At 45.5% G+C, this 16,403-nt stretch overlaps 1 protein-coding gene across 4 annotated transcripts in view; it reads left to right on the forward strand.

Moving 5' to 3' along the window:
- Positions 1-16,403, forward strand: part of DLGAP5 (DLG associated protein 5) — a 214,075-nt gene that overhangs the window by 62,195 nt on the left and 135,477 nt on the right. For all 4 annotated transcript variants that reach the window (XM_029598267.1, XM_029598268.1, XM_029598266.1 and 1 more), the window contains exon 9: positions 14,596-14,735. In XM_029598267.1, coding sequence (XP_029454127.1) covers positions 14,596-14,735 — 140 coding nt within the window. The remainder of the gene's footprint in view (positions 1-14,595; positions 14,736-16,403) is intronic.

Here is a 16,403-nt window from a genome sequence, read left to right on the forward strand (position 1 = left end):
GTATTTATAGTCTATTAATGGCAATGTATGGTGTGCTTGTAGTTCTAAGGAAACAAAATAAGCAAGAAAAATTACTTTTTGTAGGCTTTTATTTACTTAAAGAATGTATATTAAAATTGCTTTGAGCAAATAAGTGTTTCCATGGTAAGTTGTATTAAAGTGCTATAGTAGTAATTTTATTTTTTTAGCTGAGCATTGTTTCCTTCCACAAGTCACCTAGTTAAAGCCTGTATTCATGTCAATTTAAGAAATATAGATGTATTCCATTGACAAACAGGACTGAATTAATCATGACAAGTAAGTGATGTCATTTGGAGCCAAACGTATGTGGAGTTGCCTCATGAGCCCCTCAGTCTTTTTTCATCTGAACTGCTGTACAGATGCACACCCTATCTGTCTGTTCTTCTTTAGTGATATTTCTTGATATTTTTTCAGTTTTATAATATTTCATACTACGGCTTTGCCTCGGCAGTCCCCCCAAACAGCATTTTTCGATGCTATTTAATCAAAAAAAAGTTTCTCTCAGAAATGTCTGGCTCAAAGAAGTTAGCCATCAGTGGCTTCAAGGAGTGTATATGAGGTAAGATGTCCATCAATGATGGCCATGGTAATTTATCGATGGTCTTTTCAAGCCTTACAGTCTGTTTTCACTGCAGATGGATGTCTCTGCGACCTCAGAAATCCAGAACTTGGAAAACTGAGGCATTGCGTAAGTCTCTAAAGAGCCACAATTGTTTCTTCTCCTTGAGCGGAGCCTCTTTTGGCGCCCTGGGCACTGAATTGAGTCGGAATTTGTAGGGAGAAGTTAGGATTTCCTTCCCATCCCCTTTTACTATGCCTCCTTTATTTACTACCAGTGATCTCTCCTGTCCATCTGTTTAGAAAATTCATCAAACTGTTTGAGTAATGCTTTATTTCTCAGTTATACAGGGCCAGGCATAATAATTTATTGGGAAACAAAAAATTAGATTATTACACTGTACTTATCATTCGGTTTATGAGTTTGCAGAGTTACTGCTGACATCACCTCCCCTAGGAGAGACTTGCATACTAGAGTTAAAAGGAACTAAACATACTAGAGTTAAAAGGAACTTGCATACTAGAGTTAAAAGGAACTAAAACCTATTCTATCCACTGATGTGGATAGAATAGGTTTTAGTTCCTCACCAAGAGCCTGATTCACTAAGGCATTTCTCCCATTCTGTGTGTATGGGAAAATGCCTTAATGAATCAAACCCCAAGATAACTAATGTTCAGTGCCATGAGTTTTCTGTGAACTGGACCTCCGAACTCTGAGGTGGCAGGAGCTATTCCCTGGACAAGGGCGCCCAGAGCTGAGAAGGGCTTCACCTTGTCCCTCACCAGCAACAAGGTACACTTGGCTACTCCACTCACAGATGCTTCTGAGAGTTTCTTTCTTTTCCCTCAGCAGTGGGTGCAGGGAGCTCCACCAGGGGGAGGTGCCGGCACTTCGATGGGTTGTCGTCTTCTGGGTGGGCAGTGATAGACTGATGACTCTGAGTGCTTCCGCCCTGCTGCTTTTAAGGGTTTACCTATGCATAATTTAGCAGCTTCATGCATAATCAGGTAAATTCACAATTAAGGCTTTGATAGGCAGATTTTCATGCTCTTTTAAAAGTCCTTGGTTTCCTTCTCCTGGTTCAGAGAGGGTCCAACTGGTGAACCGCCAATTGTTCACATCTGACAGTGAACTGATGAGCCCTGCTCTGCGATTGACCCCGGATATATAAAAAGAGAGGCCCCTAGTGTTCTGGCTGCACAGATTCACACAGTACTAGTTGTTCTTGTGTTTTCTCTTGGCCTCACTGGGCACCATCTAGATTGGAAGGGCTCCTAAATCTTGTCATGCTGGTTACGTACACAGCAACTGCAAAGTCTCTATCTCTGCCTTTGGCGGCACTTAGCCAAACAGGCCTATGTCCATTTGTACTGATGTTGGACTATCCATCTTAGCTGCTTGTCCTGTTAGCAAGAATTGGGATATTCCCTTCAAGCTCTCTGAGCAGTCCTTCATCGCTAAAGTAGGCCTGGGGTCCATCAATTAACTGAAGGGCTCAGAAAGAACTAAGAAGAAAAAACATCACTCATTAGAGCCGACAGTACCTGGAGTGCTGAAGAAGCAGCACTGATGGCACAGTTGACTCATCTAAGCTTGACACCTGGAACTCAGCAGCATGGATCAGCTGAGACCTTGGTACAACTATTCCTTAAATCTCCAATCCCTTCAGCCCATTCAAATAGGATGGTAGGTGCAGAGGGAGATACATTATGCTCTACTTATCTCTTTCTATCTCGAGCGGTTGCTCCATTCAGACTTCTTGAGCAAGGCCTTCATCTGTAGACACCAGATCCCATCTGCTCGGTGGTATTTTTTACCTGTAATCCTCCCCACCCCTACCACAGGGCAAATATTACAAAGTCCAGAGGGCCTTCAAGAAGATCCCATTTTGGTTTTTGAAGAGGATATTTAACCCCCAACATCTAGCCTGAGGGCATGACTGTCCTTGGCCCAAGTAGCAAAGTTTGTTGAAAACTTTCTTTACATCCCTGGAAATTAAGGACAAGCAGAGCACTCTACCTCTCCTTTGCAGGGTATCATATCTTCTCTCTCAAAGAGAAAACCTTTTACCCTGAATTCAAGGGGTATCCCATCAGGGCCCCTGCCAGGGTATTAGTCTTCACTACTTTATTGAAGCAGAGTCTAGCCAGTCTGAGGACATGGCCCAGGTGTATTCCCCTCCGAGACATCAAGGATCCAGCCTCAGTCACCTACATCATCTTTGGGGTCCTGGATCAGTGTCCCTTCTTCCCTTGGATCAGAGGAAGGATTCACAGGAAATCACCAATCTTAGGCTCTAGAACACTCATCTCTGCCTGAGGACCTTTCCTATGCCAAATTTCTTAAGTTGTGTAAAGCACTTGTAGTCAGTGTCCATAAAGACAAGGACCCTCACATAGAAGTCTTTGGCCTTTTCCAGATCCAAAATAGTTCAGACGAAGTGGTAATTGCAATATATTCTATCCTGCAACAATGTGGGAAAATCCAATTTCCTGTACATACCCAGATCAGTTCAGCCAGTGGGGTTATGCACTCCCACCAGCAGATGGAGTCAGAGAGCAAAGCTTCGAGGCACTGCTATCCCAAGTGTGCCACCTGCAGCTCATCAGTATTTCTCTGACTCCAGCAGATGCTGGTCGTGTATACCTGCAGCTCTGTGTGAGATGGAGTTTTCTTGCTCCCTGAGGTGCTAGGTTCAGTGTCTGGGCCATCCCTCAGATAGAGCCAGGCGAACGAGGGGGTTGGTTACCCCTGGTGGTGCTAGCCCGTGTGGTTCCGGATCCCCTGATAGCCAGGGGACTGGCTCCCTCAGGGACCCGAAGGCTCCCCCTCGGTGACTGCGGTACAGGGAAGTAGCCCCTTTGGGGATTTTTTTTCTATTCTTAGCTTAGGCTTTATTTTTTTCTGTTACTAGAAGTTAAAGATTTTTGGGTAAAACAAAAAAAAAAACAAAAAACCAGCTCAAAGTTCCCTGTTTACCACAGCTCCTGGGGTAAATCAGTCTGCCCGGTGGTGCAGAGCCAGGCAGACCCCTGAAGAGGAGGGGAGAGTGTTTCAGCCCTGGTAAGAACCTCAGAGGATGTTTTTAGGTTCCCTGCCTCATTTTTACTGCCGGCTCGAAGCTATTTTTACCGTGGTGGCTATTTTGTTTTTTTCTTTTTCGACCGATTTTCGCGGCGTTTTTGGTGGGAGTCACCAGGGCTGGGTGGCAGCAGCTGTTTTCTTCCGGTGGGGGGGAGTTATATACCTTTTTTGCAGGAGGAACATGGCAGAAACTCCTCTAGTTGAACCCTGTAAGGCTTGCGGGGTATGGTCAGTTTATTTAGACCCCCTGTCGCTGTGTATGGACTGTGCACTGGGTGGGGAAGGAGCCTCAGACAAGAGGACCAAATCTAAAAAGTCTACACGCCAGTCAGGCTCGGCGGCTGGGTCTAATGGAAGGAGCCCAACCCCCACTGTGTGGACTCTGAGACCGGAGGAATCAAGAGACACGGACACTGATTCTAGCAGTGTCGGGACCGTGGGGATTTTCACCGGAATTTGTGCTGCTCATGCATGAAGCATTTCTGGCTTGGAAGCTCGCGAAGCGCAGAGCCCAGGATGGGAGCGTGGGAGTTCCCAAGCGTCCCCATCTGCGAACTGATGGTCGTCCGTCCCGGGCAACTTTGGCTCGGGAGGATCTAGCGGGGTGCAGTCAACCAGCAGGGGAACGACTCCACTCCGCCCCCGAGGGACACGGCTGCAGATCAGGGTGAGGCCTCTCCAGACGTAGATACGGGTGATGACTATCAGGATCCAGTAGAACCTAGTGCGGAGGGGAATGACCCCCGTGTGATCCAGCTGTTTAAGAGGGAGGAATTGCACCCCCTTATTCCCCAGGTGCTTGAGGAATTGGGGGTGAGACCCTCGCTGGAAGATTCCGACAGTGAGGGAGTGAACCTAGTCCTGGACTGTGTCTGGGGTCCACCTAGTGCTTTTCCCATCTCGAAAAAGATTCAAAAGCTAATCAGCTGGGAGTGGGAATCCCCAGAGGCGGGGCTTAAGGTCGGCCGGGCGATGCAAAAACTCTACCCACTAATGGAGGAACATTTAGAACGCCTCAGTGTACTTAAGGTGGATGCAGCTGTATCAGCGGTGACCAAGAAGACGACCATTCCAGTGGCGGGAGTGGCTGCTCTCAGAGATGTGCAGGACCGTAAGCTGGAGCTGCATCTGAAGCAGGTGTTCGAGGTCGTCTCCTTAGGACTTCGGGCGGTGCTGTGTGCCAGCATGATGCAAAGAGTGTGTTTATGTTGGATTCAAAAACTGCAGGTCCCATCGTCTTCTGGGACTTTGTCAGCTTCTCAGGCGGCTCGTCTGGAGGCGGCGGTAGCATATGTGGCAGATGCCTTATATGACTTGGTGTGTTCGGTGGCCCGGACTATGGTCACCTCAGTGGCGGCTTGGTAACTCCTATGGCTCTGCAATTGGGCAGCGGATGCTTTCTCCAAGTCGCAACTGTGCAGTCTGCCTTTTCGAGAGAAGTTGCTGTTTGGAGAGGATTTGGATCAGCTGATCAAATCTCTGGGGAATTCCAAGGGCAATAAACTGTCGGAAGATAGAAAGCCCTACAGGAAATCATTTTGTCCTCGATCCCGTTTTCGGGATTTCCGAAAGGTCGGGAAGGAGTGTTGCACCCTCTGGTTCCAGACAGACCTCTTCTCGTACACAGTCCTTTTGCAGCTCCAGTCGTCCTGCCAGAGGTGGTTTTGGTCAGGGAACTGGAACTGGGAAGTCGCCCAATGAAATCAGGCCCGCCACTCCTCGGACGGGAAGATCGGGGGCAAGTTGTCTCAATTTTACGAGGAGCGGTCCAGGATCACCTTTGATCGCTTGGGTGTTGGAGGTGGTAAAAGAAGGTTACGCCTTAGAATTTTCTCAGCCTCTGCTTGAAGGTGCCCCATTTTCGAATGGAAACACTTTTGAACAGTCATCGCAACGGTTCGAATGGGAGAGTTCCTCGCCTCCTTGGATCTCACCGAGACTTATCTACACATCCCGATTCACAGTGCTGACCAGAGATTCCTATGATTCAAGATCCTGGGTCAGCATTTTCAGTTCCGGGTGCTGCTGTTCGGACTGGCGACAGCCCCGTGCACCTTTATCAAGGTGATGGTCGTGGTGGTGGCAACCCTCCGGAAGAAAGGGATAATGGTCCATCCTTACCTCGACGATTGGCTGATTCGAGCCAAGTTGAAAGAGGAAGGCGAGCGGACGGTTCTTCGTGTGATCCATTGTCTCCAGTCCCTAGGCTGGGTAATCAACGAAGCGAAAAGTCATCTGACTCAGTCACAGTGTCTGGAGTATTTGGGAGTTCGTTTCGACACCCCTCCAGAGGAGGGTGTTTCTCACAAACGACAGGATGTTCAAATTGCAGCAACAAGTGTGTCTCTTGTTACAGCTTCCAATCTCCAGAGTATGGGATTACCTATAAGTTCTGGGGTTCATGGCTTTGACATTGGAATTGGTGCCTTTGGGCTTTCGCTCACCTGAGACCATTGCAGAGAGATCTACTGTTGCAGTGGGACCCAGTGTCTGAGCAATACCAGTTGCCCCACCTTTGTCGCAGCGAATCAGGTCCAGCCTGCAATGGTGGCTGTCTAAAGACAACTTACAGAAGTCCCGGATTGGGTGATCATGACAACAGATGCGAGCCTTCAAGGCTGGGGAGCAGTGTGCCTCGGTCATGCGGCACAGGGAACCTGGTCCTTACCCGACCAGTCGTGGTCCTTCAATCGCCTAGAGAAAAGGGCAGTCCGCAAAGTGTTGGTATTCCAGTCCCTAGTGCAGGGGAGAATGGTTCGAGTCTTCTTGGACAACACCACCACGGTGGTATATCTCAATCACCAGGGAGGAACCAGGAGTCCGGCCATGGTACAGGAAATACACCTCCTCTTCGTTTGGGCCAAGCTTCATCGGGAAGGCATCGCAGCCTCTCACGTGGCAGGCGTGGACAACATGCAGGCAGACTTCCTCAGTCGTCAACAGCTGGATCCCGGGAAGTGGGGACTGTCCTGGGATGATTGGAATCACATTTGTGCCTGATGGGGAGTTCCCCACCTGGACCTCATGGCGACCCATGTCAATACCAAGACGGACTGGTTCTTCAGCCGAAAGTAGGAAATCGGGGCGGTAAGAGTAGACGCCCTAGTCCGCAAGTGGCCAACCGGAATCCTCCTGTATGCCTTTCCTCCATGGCTCCTGATCAAGTGCGTTCTCCGGTGCATAGAGGACCATCCCGGTTCGGTAAGTGGTGGCACCGGAGTGGCTGCAGCGGCCGTACTTTGCGGACCTGGTACGGTTGGCGACAGACGGCCCGTTACGCCTAGCTCATCTGCCGAACCTCCTGCAACAAGGGCCCATTTTTTCGGATCGGGAGGATCACTTCTCTCTCGCAGCCTGGTGTTTGAGAGGCGGCGGTTACAGATGGAAGCTTATTCGGAACAGGTGATTTCCATCCTGCTTCAGTCCAGGCGTCCCGCGATGTCTATGGCATACGCTCAAGTGTGGAAGGTGTTTGAATTCTGGTGTGACCAGCAGGGTGTAGTGCTGTTATCGATGACCATTCCTCAGGTCTTGGGGTTTTTGCAGCAGGGTTTATCTAAAGGTTTGACTTATAGTTCCCTGCATGTTCAGGTTTTGGCCCTGGGATGTCTCCTAGGGCCTCTAGCCAGCCACTCTGACATTGTCCATTTCCTGAAAGGGGTGAAGCACCTTCGTCCTCTTCGTAAGTTTTTTGCCCAGAGTGAAATCTCAATCTGGTGTTGAGGGTGCTTTGTGATCCCCCCCCCCCTTTAAGCCTCTGAAACATGCTTCCTTATAGGACCTTACCTTGAAGACTGTGTTCTTGGTGGCCACCTGTTCTGCGAGGCGTATTTCAGAATTGCAGGCTCTTTCCTGTAGGGATCACTTCCTTCGCATCTCTGCTGATAGGGTGTCCCTGTGCATGGGTCCCTTCCTTTTTGCTAAAAGTGGTCTCTGCCTTTCATGTTAATCAGTCCATGGAGTTACCCGGATTCCCTGATTGAGCTCGTGACCCCGCTATGGGAAGAGATCTTCATCTGTTAGATGTCCGCCGGGTTCTCCTTCGGTATTTGAAGGTCACTACCTCTTTTCGAAAATCAGATCACCTTTTTGTGCTATTTGGAGGTCCGAAGAAGGGTGAAAAGGCATCTAAGGCATCCTTGGCTCACTGGCTGAAGAAAACAATTTGCTTGGCCTACATCGGGAAGGGTCGTCGCGTCCCGACTGGTTTGAAAGCTCACTCAACGAGAGCGCAAGTGGCTTCTTGGGCGGAGTGTCAGTTGTCATCTGAGGAGATTTGTAGAGCCGCAGTCTGGTCTTCCCTGTATACCCTCACAAGGCATTATCGTCTGGATGTCAGGGATCCGGACCAAGCGTTTTTTGGGGAGAGCATCTTGCGAGTGGGCCTTTCGGTTTCCCGCCCTGTGTAATGTGGCTTTGGTACATCCCACTGGTCTGGACTGATCTGGGTATGTACAGGAAAGGAAAATTGGTTCTTACCTGCTAATTTTCATTCCTGTAATATCACAGATCAGTCCAGGATCCCGCCCGGGTGCTACTGCCGAAAGACTGATTTACCTAACAGTTAGCTGCTGTACATAGGGAATCTATCAGAATGATTCTATAATAATTTGGTTTTTGTTATGAACCATGGTTCAAACCTGATTTTCAGGTTTTGGGGTCGTTTGTTTCAGACCCTTGAGGGAGTTTTTTCCTGTTCGCCCTTGTTTCGGGAATTAGATGTTTTTTTGTCAATTATACTTTGCTTGGGTATCGATAAATACTGATGAGCTGCAGGTGTCACTCTTGGGATACCAGTGCCTCAAAACTTTGCTCTCTGACTCCAACTGCTGGTGGGAGTGCATAACCCCACTGGTTTGGACTGATCTGTGGTATTACAGGAATGAAAATTAGAAGGTAAGAAATAATTTTCCTTTCCTGTGTTTTAGTAGCCAGAAAATTAGATTTAAAATATGGAATCTAGAAACCCCAGGTTTTGGCGTGGTGCAACTGCCCCATCAATCGGTCATCGCAGAGTTAACGCCTAAGCGGGCAAAGAAGACACGGATATTATTCAGTGCGCCACCAGGAAAAGATCACACACTGCTAGACCACTTTGGGGACAAAAAGATGTTTCAGGTGTTAATGATTAATGCTCACATTTCTGCACCCCAGTTCTGCATGGTGCAGTATTTAAATCATTGCTTGCAGAAACTGAAACCATACTAGGCTCAGTTGGTGTGGGCCGTACCTCATATTCACAGCCACTCCTGGACATGGAAGAGTGCATTCGCCATCTCATTCAATCAGCATACGAGATATTTGACATGGCGGCCCTCTCTGTCATTTTTATTGGGACACATCGCATGACGTGTCCATGAGTCAGATTCTATAACTATGTCCATGAGAAGTTAGTGGATGTTTTTGCACAGGTGTTCACTTTGGGTCATGGTTACAGAAACTGATGTGCAAATTAAAGGAGCATCAGGTAGCAGTCAGTCTCTCTTGTATGAGCTCTGAGCAACAGTCGTCATCAAGATACCTCTTTTTTTGCTTTTAAGCATTCTTCCAGAGATGTCCTTTGTGGCAGTTTCAGCAGTACTTGGCTCCACTTCTGCTTTTGCAGCAACTTCTTCTTCTGGCTCAATGCTGAACATGCAAGAAGTGTCCACTGAAAGTGACACAACACACCCATTCAAAACCTGGGCCCAGTTTTTGACCAACTTATAAATCCCACACTCATTTCCTTTGGTAAGTGGCATAAGATCACCAGGGATCACTGGGTTCTCATGAGTGAGGAATCTGGTTACCGCTTGTATTTTTCCTGACTTCTGAAGCTTCTCCTCACAGCTCCGCCTAGAGGTGGTGTCACTTCTCAAACATTGGGCAATAGAACTTGTCCTGCCTGACGAACATGGCCAGGGGTTCTACTTATGCTATTTCTTTATCACCAAGAAATCTGGGGGTGTGAAAACCCATCATAAGAACATAAAAACATAAGAAATTGCCATGCTGGGTCAGACCAAGGGTCCATCAAGCCCAGCATCCTGTTTCCAACAGAGGCCAAACCAGACCACAAGAACCTGGCAATTACCCAAACACTAAGAAGATCCCAAGCCACTGATGCAATTAATAGCAATGGCCATTCCCTAAGTAAATTTGATTAATAGCCATTAATGGACTTCTCCTCCAAGAACTTATGCAAACCTTTTTTGAACCCAGCTACACTAACTGCACTAACCGCATCCTCTGGCAACAAATTCCAGAGCTTTATTGTGCATTGAGTGAAAAAGAATTTTCTCCGATTAGTCTTAAATGTGCTACTTGCTAACTTCATGGAATGCCCCCTAGTCCTTCTATTATTCGAAAGTGTAAATAACCGATTCATATCTACTCGTTCAAGACCTCTCACTATCTTAAAGACCTCTATCATATCCTCCCTCAGTCGTCTCTTCTCCAAGCTGAACAGCTCTAACCTCTTCAGCCTTTCCTCATAGGGGAGCTGTTTCATCCCCTTTATCATTTTGGTTGCCCTTCTCTGTACCTTCTCCATCGCGACTATATCTTTTTTGAGATGCGGCGACCAGAATTGTACACCGTATTCCAGGTGCGGTCTCACCATGGAGCGATATAGAGGCATTATGACATTTTCCGTTTTATTAACCATTCCCTTCCTAATAATTCCTAACATTCTATTTGCTTTTTTGACTGCTGCAGCACACTGAGCCGACTATTTTAAAGTATCTACTATGATGCCTAGATCTTTTTCCTGGGTGGTAGCTCCTAATATGGAACCTAACATCGTGTAGCTACAGCAAGGGTTACTTTTCCCTATATGCAATACCTTGCACTTGTCCACATTAAATTTCATCTGCCATTTGGATGCCCAATCTTCCAGTCTTGCAAGGTCCTCCTGTAATGTATCACAATCCGCTTGTGATTTAACTACTCTGAATAATTTTGTATCATCCGCAAATTTGATAACCTCACTCATCGTATTCCTTTCCAGATCATTTATATATATATTGAAAAGCACCGGTCCAAGTACAGATCCCTGTGGCACTCCACTGTTTAACCTTTTCCATTGAGAAAATTGACCATTTAATCCTACTCTCTGTTTCCTGCATTTAAGCAGTTTGTTATCCACGAAAGGACATCGCCTCCTATCACATGACTTTTTAGTTTTCTTAGAAGCCTCTCATGAGGGACTTTGTCAAACACCTTCTGAAAATCCAAATACACTACATGTACCGGTTCAACTTTATCCACATGTTTATTAACACCTTCAAAAAAATGAAGCAGATTTATTAGGCAAGACTTCCCTTGGGTAAATCCATGTTGACTGTGTTCCATTAAACCTTATCTTTCTCTATGATTTTGATCTTGAAAATAGTTTCCACTATTTTTCCCGGCACTTGAAGTCAGGCTCACTGGTCTGTAGTTACCTGGATTGCCCCTGGAGCCTTTTTTAAATATTGGGGTTACATTGGCCACCCTCCAGTTTTCAGGTACAATGGATGATTTTAATGATAGGTTACAAATTTTAACTAATAGATCAGAAATTTCATTTTTGAGTTCCTTCAGTACCCTTGGATGCGTACCTTCCAGTCCAGGTGAATTTGATACTCTTTAGTTTGTCAATCTGGCCTACTACATCTTCCAGGTTCACAGTGATTTCGTTCAGTTCGTCTGACTCATCACCCCTGAAAACCATCTCCGGAACTGGTATCTCCCCAGCATCCTCATTAGTAAATACGGAAGCAAAGAATTCATTTGGTCTTTCTGTAATGGCCTTATCTTCCCTAAGAGCTCCTTTAACCCTTCTGTCATCCAATGGTCCAACCGACTCCCTCATAGGTTTCTTGCTTCGGATATATTTTAAAAAGTTTTTATTATGAGTTTTTGCCTCTATGGCCAACTTCAATTCAAATTCTCTCTTCGCCTGTCTTATCAATGTTTTACACTTAACTTGACAATGCTTATGTTTTATCCTATTTTCTTCAGATGGATCTTTCTTCCAATTTTTGAAGGATGTGTTTTTTGGCTAAAATAGCCTTTCACCTCACCTTTTAACCATGACTGTAATTGTTTTGCCTTCCTTCCATCTTTCTTAATGTGTGGAATACATATGGACTGCACCTCTAGGATTGTATTTTTAAAACAATGTCCAAGCCTGTTGAACACTTTTAACCTTTGCAGCTGCACCTTTCAGTTTTTTTCTAACTATTTTCCTCATTTTATCAAAGTTTCCCTTTTGAAACTTTAGTGTTAGAGCTGCAGATTTACTTATTTCCCCCTTCCAGTTATTAGTTTAAATTTGATCATGTTATGATCACTGTTGCCAAGTGGCCCCACCACCATTACCTTTCTCACCAAATCCTGCGTTCCACTAAGAATTAAATCTAAAATAGCTCCCTCTCTTGTTGGTTCCTAACCAATTGCTCCATGAAGCAGTCCTTTATTACATCCAGGAACTTTGTCTCTAGCAAGTCCTGATGTTACATTTACCCAGTCAATATTGGGGTAATTGAAATCTCCCATTATTATTGCACTGCCAAATTGGTTAGCTTCCTTGATTTTTCTAAGCATTTCATCATCTGTCTGACCATTTTGTCCAGGTGGACAGTAGTATACTCCTATCATTATACTCTTACCCAACACACATGGGATTTCTACCCATATAGATTGTTCAATATCCAGGCTGTTAGGTTGAGAGGGAGGAAGTTCAGATAGTACAGATGGCCCTCTTCTTAAGTCAATAAGGTCAAATCAACCCCCTAGAGGAATTGGGAGGAGGGGGAACCAATGGCTAGCAGTACTATGTACAATTTTCCTAACAGCCAGTACAGTAGGAAAAGTGTTCAAGGACTGGAACTGCCTGATACTTTATTGTACCGGTATGACCCAGCTAAGTGTGGCTCTTGTACATAGTACAGCTAGCCATTGGTTCCCCCCTCCCCCCAATTTCTCTAGGGGTTGATTTGACCTTATGGACTTAAGAAGAGGACCATCTGTACTAACTGAACTTCCTCCCTCTCAACCTAACAGCCTGGATATTGAACAATCGTGGATTGCATCTTTATCCTTAACCAAAGAAATTGAAGACATTTTAGTATCTGTCAGGAAGCTCTCAATTAGGGCTTACAGCTTTAAATGGAAATAGTTTTCCTCCTGGTTTCAGAGCTCCCTGGACCCGTTTACTTGCAAACCATGGGAGCTACTTCAGGTCAAGGTACATGTGCATGAAGGTGAAAAAGCCTTTCATTCATAGGACTGTAAGAGAGCCTTGGCTTACCATCAAAATAGAACTCAGCTGCATTGCCAGGCTTTGCAACTTTTCATCTCTTATGATCCTAGCCATCTGGGCATAGCAGTTGCCAAACAAATGTTTGCTAATTGGCTAGGAATTACGAACTTCATTGTAGCTCATAACGTGAGAGCAATTGTTCATCTATGAGCCATACCTATCGAAGGCATCTGCAAACCTGCAACTTGGTTGTCAGTGCACACCTTGGCTTTTCATTACTGTCTTGGATATTCTCTCAAGAGTAAATTTGGACAAGCAGGTTTGATTAGCCTGTTCATTCAGTGATCTGTATTCCACAGTGGTTCAAGTTGCTTTATTCAGTAATTGCTCCACCTCAACCCTCAGCTTGGGACTCCCCCTGAATCATGGCTAATTCAGCCCTGCTTGTTGATGTAGAAAGTTTGTTTGCTTAATGTAAAGTGTTCTCTATAGACAGCAGGATGAGCTAGCCATGCCTAATACCCACCTGCTTCCCTGGAGGCTTAAATACCTAGCTAAACTTAACTCTAAAATTGATTGAGGGGCTCATGAGGCAGTACCCATGCGGTAACTCACGCACATGCTTAGTAGAGCAAAAGCTTTTGAGTTGAGAGAAGATGCCATTTGGTGCTGTTGGATGACACCACCTAAGTGTCATGGCTAATTCATCCTAAGGAGAACACAGTTTTTATGGTAAGTAAACTTGCTATATCTATATCATTTAAACATCAGTTACCCTGATGCCTTAGCTATTTTTTGACTGCTCCTTTGTAGAGCTCTGTTTTTTCCAGGAATGATGGATTTTATTTTCAGAGCACATCACTTTTGATAAGCTGAGTTTTCTGGAAAGGGTTTTTGACCCAGCAATTTCCTCCTGCTTTTTACCTCCAGCACAAATGGAGCTAGGATTGGGATCTGGTATCATGCCACTTAATTTGCAACTATCTGGAGATTTTCCCCCTATGTTAAATTCTTACCACCAATCCCGTCCTCTTCCCTCCACACACACCAACACCAACATACAGCAGTGACAGTTTTGAGCACTGCGGCCCCTTGAACCTTGTAATCATGGACCTTGAATTTGGCTACTAGGTGTCATCCTTAAGCAATGACCCTGGCACATTCACTTGCACCCTGCCCCCACCTCTCCAAGGGCTATGAATGCTCCTCTGCATCCTATCTGACTCAAGAATTGAAGTGGGGACCTTCTGCAATGTACTTGCCACCAGGCTGGTCCCTGGAACCTTTTTTAGCATTATGTGTTTACTAATGCAGGGATAGGCATTAGCTAGTTGGGCTTTCAGGAAATCCACAATGAGAACACGATAGATTTGCATATAATGAAGACAATACGTGCGTCTTTCCCCTGTCTCTTGAGATATATATATAATTTTGAAAACCCAACTTGTTTGCTGCAGTCTAGGATCAAAGTTTCCTGTCGCTACTCTAATGTAATTTATTTTGGGAGGGTGCATTGCGGGGAGAGAGGTTTGGAGCTGGGTTTCAATTAAACTTGATTTTGTGATGTCTACCTTGGTATTCCAGTTCTGAGGGATGGTCAGTTAAAAAAAAAAAAAAATATATATATATAATTTAATGATCTCCAACATAATATAGTTTTGATCCTTGTGAGAGATTTTTTTTAACACAGTTTTCACTTTTTTAGTAATCCTGCTGAAGATACAAATCTAATGATGACAGAAAAATTTACATCCGTGTGTCAAGTTTCACCGGATGAAGAAAAAGCAGATCCAGACAGTCATGAGCTAAAAATGTCTGGTGTGTCATTGTCAACTCCAGAAAAAGGTGAGGCAGTATACTCAGTCATAGCTGTATATTAAACCATGATTAGAAAGTATTTACTTTGTACTTAAACTGGCCTTGGCAAGATTAATTTTTTCTTTTGTATCTCCCACTAATTTGAGAAAAATACTATAATATGCAGTAAAGTTAATGGCAAACAGAAAAAAAGGATCATAGAACTATGACACAGGAAGTCCCAGTTAAATTCATTGATATACCCTTAAGTATGAACTTTTGAGGAAGTACTATTGCATTTTTTTTTTTTAATGTTTTTAAATGTTGCCACTACCCTGATGAGGGTCATAGGCGATTACTGTATCCATGCCTCCCTGGTCCTTCCTGCATAAGGTGTGGGGGAAAATCACTTTTTCAAGGCCCTTAGAATTTTTCCTCTCTTTAGGGAGATCTTCTGCACACCATTCCAATCTGTCTCAAAAGACCACACTGCACACGAAAGTTGTCTAAAGTCTTTTCTTAGAATATGGACAGGTGAATCCAAAACCAGTGGGTTATGTATCTCTACCAGCAGATGGAGACTGAACAAAGCCGACATCATAATATATATACCCTTGCAGTGACATCAGCCCACCAGTATTTTCAGTTTCCTGCAGATGGTGGACGTGCATCTCCCTACTGGGGATTTCTTAAAAAAAAAAAAAGAGTAGGGCGAAATATCCTATGGTGATACCTTATGGTCCCTCCCTTAGTTGTGAATTCCTGAGGTGATTTCTGTGGTCCCTAAGATGAGTACCTTGGTCTGGTAGCTGGTTTTTCAACTGGCGTAGACTTAGCTGTAAAAAAAAACCAAAAAAAACCAGCTGAAAGGCAAGCGGGTGCAGGAAGCCAAGCGCGGCAGTGAATGTTTATGCCCTCTCCTCCCGCAGCTGGAGACCAACTTTACCTGAGCTCAGCTTGTACCGGCTGAGTGCAAAGGATAATTTTAAAATAAATGATAAAGAGAAGGGGAGTTGAGTAAGGATCCCTCCCCCACTTGTCTCTATGCTTAGCGTGCGATCCGACGGTCATTCCCACCTCCAGTGGAGTTTAGGGGGTGGGAGCAGACCTTCCGACCAAGTCCCGCTCTAAGGCTCGTCTGGTTCACTGCGTGGTGGGCCGCTGCAGCATTTTCGTGCAATATTGTGTGCTGCAGACTGCCCTCTTCAGTTTCCGTCGGATCGTGCTTGTGTGCCTGACTGTGTGGCTCATTGGGCACATAGGAGTGCCTTCCGGGATGCCCACTTGAGCGTACACACATGTGCTTTTTTGCACACACTGTCTGAGCGTCCTGGGGAACTCAGTTTGGTCACTTAGGTAGTGTTGAGCGTCTAATATTTTAGGTTGCACTATGTTAGGTGCCTATTAGGGTGAACTGGCAGTCTGATGGCACCCATAGTGAAGAAGCCTAAGTGCCTTGCCCTATGTGTTGCTTGTCATATTCGAGCATCTCAATCTGTTCCCTCTAATTTGTGTCTGCGCTGTTTGGAGGCTCAGGCAGAATTATCCCCATCTGATTTACTAGCCTAGTTCTTCCCAGCCTGGTGCGGCAATAGAAAAACTGCTACAGAAGGGCCACCTGATTCTGGAGCTCCCCTTACTGGTTCATCAGTGAGGAAAAGTAGTTCAGTGGACCCAGGACAGCTACCCCTTGGTTTTGGCATGGATCCTTCTGCA

Source organism: Rhinatrema bivittatum, chromosome 4, assembly GCF_901001135.1.
Source record: "Rhinatrema bivittatum chromosome 4, aRhiBiv1.1, whole genome shotgun sequence".
NCBI classification, from domain to species: domain Eukaryota; kingdom Metazoa; phylum Chordata; class Amphibia; order Gymnophiona; family Rhinatrematidae; genus Rhinatrema; species Rhinatrema bivittatum.